General features: G+C 49.0%; 1 protein-coding gene across 1 annotated transcript in view; it reads left to right on the top strand.

Annotated features, from left to right (window-relative positions):
* Positions 1 to 7,259, top strand: part of HPCAL4 (hippocalcin like 4) — a 25,453-nt gene extending 18,194 nt beyond the window's left edge. The window contains exon 3 of the mRNA XM_069068016.1: positions 848 to 7,259. Within this exon, the coding sequence (XP_068924117.1) occupies positions 848 to 1,045 (198 nt within the window). The 3' untranslated portion in view covers positions 1,046 to 7,259. The remainder of the gene's footprint in view (positions 1 to 847) is intronic.
* The last annotated feature ends 4,609 nt before the right edge of the window (positions 7,260 to 11,868 follow it).

The following is an 11,868-nucleotide window of genomic DNA, read 5'->3' as shown; positions in this document are numbered from 1 at the left end:
CCCGCCTGGAGATGCTGGAAATCATTGAGGTGCTGGCAGGCGGGGGCGTCAGAAGTCAGAGCAGGCTGGGGCATTTGGAGGGGCCGTGGGTCAGAGCAAGGGAGCAAGAGGGAAACCAGGGTGGGCAAGGAGAAGTCAGGTTTGGAGGTCAGAGAGTGGGCCGCATGACTGGGGTGGTCAGAGAAGAAAAAGTCAGATTGGAGAAGTCAGGGGTCAAATTAGTGAGTTCAGAGGTCAGAGAGGCACCTGTGGCCATCTAGTCCAGCCTGTATCTGAATAAGGAATTCCCACAATAATGTACTTGAGGTGTGGTTATGTTGTTCCTACTGAAAGCTCTCCAATGACAGGGAGCTCACTCTTTCTGGGGGCAGCCTATTCTAATTTTGGACCACCCTAATTGTTAGGAACTTTTCCCTTACATAAAGCCTGAATCTGTGTCTTTTCAACTTTTACCTCTCGATACAGGTTCTGCCCTCTGAGGCCAAGAACAAGGCTAATTAATCCCTTTCCCACGTGAAAAATGCTTGAAAGTGATAGACATCACTTCCCTGAATCTAGTCTTCACCAGGCTAAACATGCCCTGTTCATTTGGCCAGTCTTTACATGGCATGACCCTGAAACCCCAGGTCAGGGGGTCAGACATCAGAGTGGAGTAGTGAAGTTTGGGAATTGGAGGTCAGGGTAAGTGGTGAGGTCTGAGGTTAAGGGTCAGAAGTCAGAGTTGAACAGTGAGAAGGCTGATCTCAGGGAATCCAAGGGGCTCGTCCAGAAGACTGTCAGCAGGGCATGAGGGGCTGATCCAGATGTCTTGAGCAATGTCCCAACGCTTTTCTGCCTTCCCACCCAGGCTATCTACAAGATGGTAGGAACAGTCATCATGATGCGCATGAACCAGGATGGGCTGACCCCTCAGCAGCGTGTGGACAAGATCTTCACCAAGATGGATCAGGATAAGGATGACCAGATCACCCTGGAGGAGTTCAAGGAGGCCGCCAAGAGTGACCCGTCCATTGTGCTCCTGCTGCAATGTGACATGCAGAAGTAGGGGGAGCCCTGCCCCAGGCCTCCCCATTCCCAGGACCTCCAGGGTCCTAACCCCTTCTGTCCAGGGCATCCCTGTGTCCTTCCCTGGGCCCTCCCCCCATTCTCAGGACCTCCAGGGTCCTAACTCCTTCTGTCCAGGGCATCCTTGTTTCCTTCCCTGGGCACCCCCCTACCCAGGACCTCTAGGGTCCTAACCCCTTCTGTCCAGGGCATCCCTGTGTCCTACCCTGGGCCTCCTCCTACCATGGGCCTCCAGAGTCCTAACCCCTTCTGTCCAGGGCATCCCTGTGTCCTGCCCTGGGCCTCCTCCTACCCAGGGCCTCCAGGGTCCTAACCCCTTCTGTCCAGGGCATCCATGTGTCCTACCCCGATCTCCCACCCCCCCCCGGACTACCCAGGACCTCTAGGGTCCTAACCCCTTCTGTCCAGGGCATTCTTGTTTCCTACCCTGGGCCCTCCTCCCATTCTCAGGACCTCCAGGGTCCTAACCCCTTCTGTCCAGGGCATCCTTGTTTCCTACCCTGGGCCCCCCCCACCCCGCACTACCCAGGACCTCTAGGGTCCTAACCCCTTCTGTCCAGGGCATCCCTGTGTCCTACCCTGGCCCCCCCTCCACACCCAGGGCCTCCAGGGTCCTAACCCCTTCTGTTCAGGGCATTCCAGTGTCCTACCCTGGGCCTCCCCATCCCGAAGGCCTCTTGGGGTCCTAACCCCCTCTGTCCAGGATCTCCCCTCCCTGTCCCCAGGGACCCATTCTCGGGTCCTAGCTCCCTCTGCCCAGGGCATCATTTTGTCCTATCCTACCCTTCCCCTGCCCTCCGCAGAGCCACCCAGTTTCTGCCCCAGGCCTTCTTCTCCCCATAGTCTTCTGATCTTCCATACTTTTCTGCCCCAGGTTTCTCCCACCTCAGAGCCTCTCCAAATCCCCCTCCCTAGGGCTTCAGCCCACCTCTGCCCTCCATCTCCCTAGGGTTTGTAGTGTTCCATCCCTCTTTGCTCCAGGTATCCCCCAACCCCTAGGCCTTGGCTGTGGCTCACTCCACTGGGCTCTCCTCATCCCAGGGTCTTCCAGGGGCCCACTCTCTTAGCCCTGGACCCCCTCCCTGTGTCACTCATTTCCCCAACCCAACAGTTTTGCCCTTGATTCCCTCTCCTCTCCTTTTGAACTTGCTGGCAAAGCTTAGGGGCAGGCCTTGAGGAGGGGGATATTACTAGCCCCAGATCTATCACATCCTGACCCAATACTCTATTACTGGGTCCCTGGCCAGTTTTTTCCCAGGGCAATGTCCCTGTTCCTGGGCCCCTACTTGGGCTTCCCAAGCCCAGTAAGGGAATTCTCCCAGGAAACACTTTGGTATAATATAAAAAGCCCTACGTTCAGAGTCAGAGGACCTGGGTTTGAGATTTTACTCTGCTCCTTCCTGGTTATGTGACCGTGGGCAAGTCACTGTTACTCTGAGCCTCAGTTTCCCCATCTGTAAAATGAGGGGGTTGGACTAGATGATCACTAAGGGACTTTTAGCTCTAAGTTTTACCAGCCTATGAATCTCCCTTAGTACTTCCTTCCCATCCTCACCTGAGAAAGAAATGCATGCCTTCCCCTTGTCCAGTCCATGGGAGACTCCCAAATCCTATTCCAAGAGGACCCATTCAGTCCTCCCCACTGGAGGGGGAGAAGATAAAGGGGGACAACTGGGCCTATCCTGAGCATCCATTCCCATTCAATCGCACTTCCCTTCTGCTTCCCAAGGAAATCTCTTTGGAGGTCTTTGTTCTAGGCCTTCATTGGGCTGGGCCTGGACCCTCTAATGGGAATGAATTCCACCCTGGTGATTACTGGGAAAAGCAGGTCCCCAGTGCTCCCCATCTTTTTTTTTTTTTACATTTTAATGTTCCTGGAAGTTATGCCCAATAGCAAATGACTCTGAAAACTCCATTTCCCAGTTGGAGGTGACATCCCTGATCTTCCATATACTCCTCAAAGGCAGAGTCTTTGGGCCCAGACCTTCCTTAACAGGGTTCTCTCTGGCTTTAGGCCTAAGGGGTGGATTATTTGTTTAAAGGAAGAAGTGAGGGGAGGGTCAGAGCCTTGAGAGGTTATGGTGGGTATGACACAGTCACAGCTGAATCACAGGTAGGGGAGTTGTCCTATTGAGGGTCATTTGGTGGCCAAGAAAGTCACAAGCAGTGATATCTGGACATGTAGAGATCAAGCTGGAGGGAGGAAATCATCGGAAACACTTCCCCTTGAGGAAAAAAGTAGAAATTTTGGGAAAAGCTAAACTAGACTCATTCCTCATCTTTCTCATCCAAAGCCACTTTGTTCTTCTAAGTGAAAGTGTCTTGTATAACACTTGCTTAACTCTCCAAATCTGGTTGCCAGATTGAGTTAAAAAGCTGGGGCAGTGCAGAAGCTGATTCCCCTCCATGGGCTAACGAGCTGATTGGTGGGCATTTTAGCTACAAATGAAGGGAGCCTGAGCTGCTGCTCCTGGATGATGGGAGGAATGGTCTGGATGTCCTGGCTTCTTGGAGGCTCATGGGAACATCATTCAATTCAACTCAACAAAGATTCAAGGAGAGAAAGACAAAAAAACGAAACAGTCCCTGCCCTTAAGGAGCTTTCATTCTACTGGAGCCTACTATACCAAACTCAAGAAAGTGCTAGAAACAAGAAATAATGTCAAGCAATTTCATGAGGGAGAGAAGCAGGCAATAGATTTATACTGAGGGAGAGAGAGAGGAAGAGAAAGAAAAAGAGGAGGGGAGAACAGGGGAAAGGGAGGGGAGGGGAGGAGAGACAGAGAGAAAGAGAAGAGAGAGAGGAGTGAAAAAGAAAGGAGAGAGAGTGAGAGGAGAGGGGAGAGGAGGAGAAGAAAGGAGGGGGAGGGCAGGGGAGGGGAGGAGAGAGACAGAGAAAGAGGAGAAAAGAGAGGAGAGAAAAAGAAAGGAGAGAAAGAAGAGAAAGGAGAAAAAGAGGAAAAGAGAGAAAAAGAAGAGAGAAAGAGAAGAGAGGGAGACAGGAAAAAGAAGGGAGAGAAGAGAGGAAAGAGAGGAGAAAATAAGAAAGGAGAGGAGAGAGATAGAAAGAAAGTAGAGGAGGAAGGGGGAGAGACAAGGGGAAAGAGAGAGATAAAGTGAAAGAAAGAGGAGAAAAAAGGAAAGAGAAAGAGGGGAGAAGATAGAGGAGAGGAGAGAAAGAGAAGAGAGGGAGTTAAGAGAAAGGAGAGGGAGAAAGAGGAGAGGAGAGAGGGAGAGAGGAGGAAAGAGATAGAAGGAGAGAAGAGAGATAGAGGAGAAAGAAGAGGAAAAAGGAGAGGAGAGAGAGACAGAGAAGGAAAAGGAGGAGGAGGAGGAGATGGGAAGGAGAGGGGGAGGAAGGCAGAGACAGAGAGAAGGGAAAGTGAGAGAGAAACAAAGAGAAGAAGAAGAAGGAGAGGAGGAGGAAGAGGAGAGAGAGACAGAGACAATAAAACCTTGAGAACAGAAGAAATTGTTCCAATTCTAGCCAGGTGAAGGAAATGGTTGTTTCTGGAAGAAAAAGGTTGCTTAGTCTTCACTTTCAGAAAGGAGAATTGAAACTCCCCCACCCCAGGAAAAAACAATCACCGAATATAACTCTTTGCTCTCTGGAATTTTTCCTAATCCATCTCCATTTTGAGCTGCCACTATCAATTGTTATGGTCTGTTTTTCATTTGGACTTCTCACTTGGATTTTGGTTTCCTGAAAGATGAGTCTTTCTCAGGATAGAAATAATTTAATTCGAGAAACAATTACTAATCACCTACTATGTGCAAGCCCCTATGAGGGGCCCTAAGGGGGAAAAAAGATGAAAAACAACACAGGGCCTGCCCTCAAAGGGGCTTACAGTCCACTAGATAAGCTTCTCTCTTCTTTCCCCTTCTGCACATGTCTATTTATTTCTTGGTCTATTGAAATGTTTCCAAATTCAGACAATTTGTTTTCTGTGCTGCAAAAGACGCAACAAAACCCTTGGGCAAGAACTAAACTTTGGAACTTGTGTTGGGCAAAGACCCTGGCCCTTGTTCTAGGATGGATGTGCATGGCAGAACCCTAGCCTGTATTCCCAGACACCTGCAATGTACTCTAATTGGAAAGGACCTTCCACAAAGCAAATCCTTAGCCTGATGCATATTTTGAAACCCAGTCAAATGCAATGGAAAGTCCCTCGTTGCTGATATTACTGAACCTCAGAATTTCAGAAAGCTTCAGGAATCATCGAACAACCCACATCTGATTGGAATTCCTCCCCCAGCAACCTCCCCAATGGAGATCTACTCTCTACTGGAAGACGTTCGATGATAGGGAGTTTGCCACTCTGAAGGCAGCCTGCTAGTCTTCAAGGTAGTTCTAACTATTAGGAAGTTCTCCCTCACATCAAGTCAAAATCTGCCTCTTGGAGTTTCTACCCAGTCCTCCTAGTTCTGCCCTCTGGGGCCAAGCTGAACCCAGCTAACCCTGCTGTCACACAGACAGATCCACCCACCTGTGGAAAATCTCAGCATCAGAGATCTTCCGCAGAAGGAACTAGCAAAGTCCTTCCTGTTTCTTCACAGAGTCCCTTACCTTACTTCCTCTTGTACCCAGGTACGACAGTACGCTGACTTCCATTATTTTTTTTAAAGCAATCGGGGTTAAGTAACTTGCTCAAGGTTACACGGCCAGTTATTATTTCTGGGTGTGGTGCTGAGTATCTGAGCCCGGATTTGATCCAGGTCATCCCGACACTGGAGCCGGTGCTCTTACTTGCTGAGCCACCTGGCTGCCCCTGACTTCCATTTTTTAAGGGTCCATTGTGTCCTCACATGGATCCTCCATCTTCCAATGAAGATCCTATCTCTCCCTGCCTTGGTCCACATCTTTGTGAGTGCTTGTGTCCAAATAATTTTATCACCTGATGGCAAATCTTGCAGCTAGCTAGACTGATCACCAGGTGACACACAGGATCCATCATGGACCCTCAGCTTGAAACATTTGCTCCTTGGTAGGTCTATGCCCTTCTAGCATAATCTTGAAGAACTCCAAATCCTTCCCTTCGGGTAGCAGGGAGGCATTGCCAGAGGATGCTGCTAAAAGATACTCTCATATGCAGAATTTATATACATTTCAACTCTTACTTTTCAATTAGGTCAGATTTCTTTCCTCCCTTTTGTGGAGTTAAAGGTCCCAGGGTTAGGAGGCACCACATCAGGCTGCCTTCCAGTCTCAAATCCACTAGACTTGCCCCGTCTCTCTGCCTTGAGTCTCCGAAGCATCTTATTTTTTATCGTGAACAAAGGGATATCACTGCCACTGTCCATACTACTCCCATTCTCCCAAGGCTTAGTCATGAGGGCAAGACATATACCCAATAACCTCTAGACCAGGTCAATAACAGGGGAGCCCATTGGTAAAGAAGATACTGAAGGAACTCATATTTCAGATCAGAGGAAGGTCCCTGCCTTTGGTCCTGAACTTCCTTTCTCTTTCCTCTGTGGAAAGGGACCCTAATGATCTCAGAAGAGGGATCATTTTACATAAGAATCTTCCTCTTGCATCATTGCAGACTTTCATTCCAGGAATGTAATGGCCAGATGGCGAGACATGAACACCTCATCTTAAATATTGCACTTGTAAAAAATAATCATAGTCTAATTTTTCCAGAAGGTGAAATCTGAAAAGTCCTCAAAAAAAAGTCAATTTCTCCCTCCTGAAACCTGTTTGGGGACCTTCCAGTGTGTCTCCCTGGAATAGTCTTGGGATCACCCAGAGACTGTGCCTGGAACAGGGGCCCAGGGCACCAAAGGCAGTGCTGGGAGTAGGGGGACTTCAGAGCCAGGGACCCCTGCCTCACCCTGCTGGGTTGGAGGCCCATCCCAAGGGGTTCTGGTCAGAAAAGACTGAGAGAAGCCATGGTGCCCTCTTCCCCTTTCCCCCAGCTGGGTCAGGGATATGAACCAGAGATTTCCAGAAGGAGCCTTTCTTCCCTTGTCTCTTTGAGGGAGCTGTGGGGAACCAGGGTGCTCAGAGACTGAAGGGTGCCAGCTTGTCCTTTCCCACTCTACTCCAAAGTACCAGACCCACATGCCCAGGTCCCCTCCCAGCCAGATGTGGAGTTTCCAGCTGTGTCCATGTGGGAGTGACTGTCCTAACTGTTAGACCATGTGCAGTGTGATATTTTTTTAACAGACAAATAATAAAAAGTGTAACAGTGCCTGTGTAACAATGTTGGGGCTTCTCTGTGGGTTGTACCTGGAGCCCAATCCTATTATGGCCTCCCAGAGAGGAGTTGGGAGGGGAGACCCATGAGCTTAGAGGGATGGTGGAGGAAGTGGGCAGTGTTAGGGTAGCTGGGGAACAAAGGGAAGGGGTGTTGGCAGATGCAGGGCAGGGACCTAAGGAAGGGAGAGAGACCGGGTAGCTAGGTGGCGCAGTGAATAGAACTCTGGTCCTATAGTCAGGAGGACCTGAGTTCAAATTCGACCTCAGACGCTTAACATTTACTAGCTGTGTGACCTTGGGCAAATCACTTAACCCTAATTGCCCTGCCTTCCCCCTCCAAAAAGCGAAAAAAGAAAAAAAAAGAAGGAAGGGAGAAGGTTGATTTGAGGTTACCCCATATCTCTGGTCTGGTCCAGTCTCTATTCATGCCCCTCCCAACCTTCTCCCCAGGCTCATCATTGCTAAGGAATTAGGGGGGTGAAATCGAATCAATTCCCCATCCAGTGAAATATTCAGAGTTCCATTAATTCCACATCATCTCCTAAATTCCATCTAGACTTGTGCTAAGCCAAGTCACAATTCCTTTTTGTACTTCAGTTATCTTCTCTGTAAAAATGAGTAAGTTCATTCTCAGTCTGTTACAACTACTTAGTATTTGTGCAATGAAAGAAGAAAATAGGTGACATCAGTATACAGTGTGCAGAGTAATAAGACCCGAACATTTGGAGACTTGCTGCACAACCTTGGGCAAGTTCCTTCCCTCTTTCAGGCCTCATTTTCCCCATCTGTAAAATTATTATCTTAGGAGTGTCTTCTAAGGTCTGACAATCTGGAATCCTGAGAGTCCTACAGAATTTCCTCATCTGTGAAAAGAGGAATTGGGCGAGATGTCCTTTGAAGTTCCTTCTACCTCTAACACTCCTGTCCCCCTACCTCGGAGGAGCAGGAGAGGAGAATGCCACTTGCTCTGCCCTCCCTTCCTCCTTTCTTCTCTCTCTAGCTTAGTGGCCTGACCCAACACCTATGTTCCCTGAGGCTGGAGATGGAGGTGGGATGGAACTGGTTTGTTTTCCAACCGTTTCCTCAAGGACTCTCAGAGGGCAAGAGCCTCCCATGGGCAGGAAGTAATTAAGATTGGTGTGGGGGAGTGGGGGGAGACAACTCAGGATTGAGAATGTCAGCCAGCAGACCCCAGCTGAGACGTCTCTGACCTGTTCTAGGCAGAGGACTCCAACTCACCTTCCCCTGAGCACAATGGGTAGGCAAGGCTGTTACTAACTGCTCTCCTACTTTGATGGATAGTTTCCTGGAGGAGAGACTGCCTTGTTTGCCATCCCCTCTGACCTTAGGGAGGGAGAGACCCAGCTGAGGCCCTGAGTGATTACAAGAGCTGGGTACCCTTCCCTCCTGCCAGCCCCTGGAACTGGGACTTGAAGGATTGTTATGAGGAAAGTGATTGGTAAACCTCAAAGCACTTTGGAAATGAGAATTATTCATATTTATAGGGCAAGGATTGAGATGGGAAAGTACATGCCTAATGTCACCTGTTCAGTAAATAGCATTAGCGCCAACAAATTACTTAGCCTGTGGCCAAGCTTCTCTGAGGAGAGTGAGGACTAAGGGAGGGGTGATTCATCCGTCTCCCAGCAATCCCCCCTCTGCTGGAGGGGAGAGGAGGGAGATGCAGTGGCAATGTAAAATAGAGAGTGGCCAGACTCCTGGACGATCTGGCCACAAGCACTGTGCCAGGAGAATGTAAGCCGCTTGGCAGCAGGAAATTTCGTTTTCATCCGTGAGTTCCTAGCACCTAGCACACACAGTGCCTAACACATAGTAGGCCCATCATAAGTGCTTGTTGAATGTAATTTGGAACAGATAAAGATAGACCCTGAAAGGTGTCCTCATAACAATCCTATGAGGTGGTTAGTGAAGGTATTATAATCCCCAGCAGTACTACATCCCTTCCCACATCTGGCTCTGGGTCGCTATCATTCCTAGAAGGAACTGTCCCATCCCTTACCATCCTTGCAACTTCCCAGGCCAAAACATGCCTCCCTGGTCACCAGACTCCTGGGAGGTGGTGTCTTCTCCCATTAGAATGTAACCTCCTTGAGGTCAGGGGTTGCCTTGCTTTTTGTATTTGTAACTCCTAAGGCTTAGCACCAATGTCTGACACAGTAAGAGCTCAATAAATCCTTTTTCATTCATTCACTTTACAAAGGAGAAAACCGAGAGAGGGAAAATTGCTCACTCAAGGTCACACACCTTGGAAGTATCAGATGAATACATATTTATTAAATGCCTACTGTGTGGGGGTCCTGTGCTGGGCTTTTGGTGAAATACAAGGTTCACTGGAAAGACTTACATGAACTGATGCTGAGTGAAATGAGCAGAACCAGGAGAACGTTGTTGAGCAATGACCAACTTTGATAGACTTAGCTCTTCTCAGCAATGCAGTGATCTAAGATAATTCCAGAAAACTCATGAGGAAAATGCTAGCCACATCCAGAGAAAGAACAGTGGAGTCTGAATGGAGATAGATGCATATTATTTTCTCTTTTGTTGTTTTTTCTTTCTCTTGGTTTTTCCCTTTGGTTCTAATTCCTCTTTACAACATGACTAATATGGAAATATGTTTAATATCATTGTATAGCCCATATCAGATTGTACACCGCCTTGGGGAAGGGGGGAAAGAAGGGAAGGGGAGAAATTCTAGAACTCAAAATCTTGTAGAAGTGAATGTTGAAAACTAAAAATAAATAAATAAATACAAGGTTCAGAAAAGAGATCTTCCTTACCTTTATGGAGTTCACAGCCTAGTAAGGAGCCAGCACTCAAACCTAGATCTTTGGATTCCATGTCCAGGGCTCTTTATTTTGCTTAATTTATCTTTGTAGGGAACTCCTGGTGTGTAAACTCCCTTCACCAAAGCAAATTTGCAGTCTAGAGTTTACTCTTAGAGAGTTTCCTGGGGATACCAAGAGGTTAAATGACTTGACCAAGGTCATACAGCTCAGCAGTATCAGAGGTAGACTTTGAACCTAGATCTTCCTGACTCCAGGGCCAGCCTTCTATCCATGGCATCTCTCTGGGGCTCATCCTATGATACCAGATTGCTTGTCAATAGCTATCAGTGGTTCTTGGTGTCCTCTCATAGCATAGAGTCTGAGTGAGCTGGGGTGGGACTCAGGTCCCTCCCCTGAAAATCCAAGGAATACTGGGGGAATGGGGGACAGAGATGACTTACCTGAGAAATGGAGATCCAGCAGGAGACAGGCCAAGGATCAAGAAGCAGATTTATAATATGCCAGTGGGGCAGTACCATGGAGAGAAAAAGCCTAGATTTGTAATCAGAGGAGCTGGATTCAAATTCTAACTCTGCCACTAGCTAGCTATGTGACCTTGGGCTAGGTGGTTCAGTGGATAGAGCACTGGAGTTGGGAAGACCTGAGTTCAAATGTGGCCATAGACACTCAGTAGCTGTGTGACCTGGGCAAGGAACTTAACCTCAGTTTGCCTTGGTTTCCTCTACTGTAAAATGAAGGTAATAATAATATCCACTTCCCAGAGTTTTTGTGAGGGTCAAATGAGATAACATTTGTATACCACTTAGCATAGTGCCCAGCTCACAGTAGGTGCTTAATAAAAGCTTGTTTCCTTCTTTCCTTGGTGAGCCTCAGTGTCCTCAGCTGTCAAACGAAGGGGGTGAACTAAATGCTTTTTAAGGTCCTTTCCCCTCTAAATCCCATAATCCTGGGGCAGAGTTCACATGGGGTCTCCATAGACCTTGCCAGTGTCTGGGCCCCGAGGGAGGGAAGTGAGGTTCCTGGCTTAGAGGAAGTCAGCAGTTATCCTCTGCCATCAGTTAGATGTAGGAGAGGTGGAAGAGAGCAGATGTCAGCAGGTCGGCTTTCAGGGGCCAGGAGATATCTCCATGTCCCCATACCGGAAATAAGAACACTGAGGCCCAGCATGGGAAGAATTTGAGGGTCACAGCGCCAGGCCTAGAATCTGGGTTTGTGGCTGTGCTCTCCACACCAGGCCTTAAAAAGCTGCAGTCCTTCAGTCCTGCTCTCCTGGGCTCAGATCCCAGGTTTCAGCTCTGTCCAGATACCCCTCCAATTGGGTCCACCACCACCCCCACCCCCACCCCCAGCTGCTTCTGCCAGTTCCCTGGGACACAGGCCAGAGGCCCTGGTGTTGCCCAGCAAGGGGGGAGGGGGGGAACATCTAAAATATATTCCACAGTCAGCTCCCTCCTTTCCCTCTTCTCTGCAAAATCAGTTTTCCTCCCTTCTCCTGAGGATTTCCACAACCTCCCTGCAGGCTCTCGATGTCGGGTCCCGAGCCTCCAATTTCCTCTTCTTCTGCCCCTCCCACTCTGCTCCCCCTCTCCTCAGGCTGGGAAGGACATGTGTCCTTGGAAGGATAGGGTGAGAGTGTGGAGGGGGGTCCTTCAGTTGCCCAGATTAGAACAGCTCCAGGCTCCCTAGGGGGAGAGAGGGGCGGAGGGGCGGGGCGGGGGGCGGGGTCCTAGCCTTCCAGTCATATAGAGTGCGTGTGCCTGCAAATGTATGGAGATTTGCATATACATCTACATG

This window comes from Petaurus breviceps, unplaced genomic scaffold (assembly GCF_028583685.1).
Source record: "Petaurus breviceps papuanus isolate PSGF00001 unplaced genomic scaffold, PetGlider_PUasm1.0 90760, whole genome shotgun sequence".
NCBI classification, from domain to species: domain Eukaryota; kingdom Metazoa; phylum Chordata; class Mammalia; order Diprotodontia; family Petauridae; genus Petaurus; species Petaurus breviceps.
Note: the sequence above shows the minus strand (reverse complement) of the source record. Positions and strands in the feature narration are given on the sequence as shown.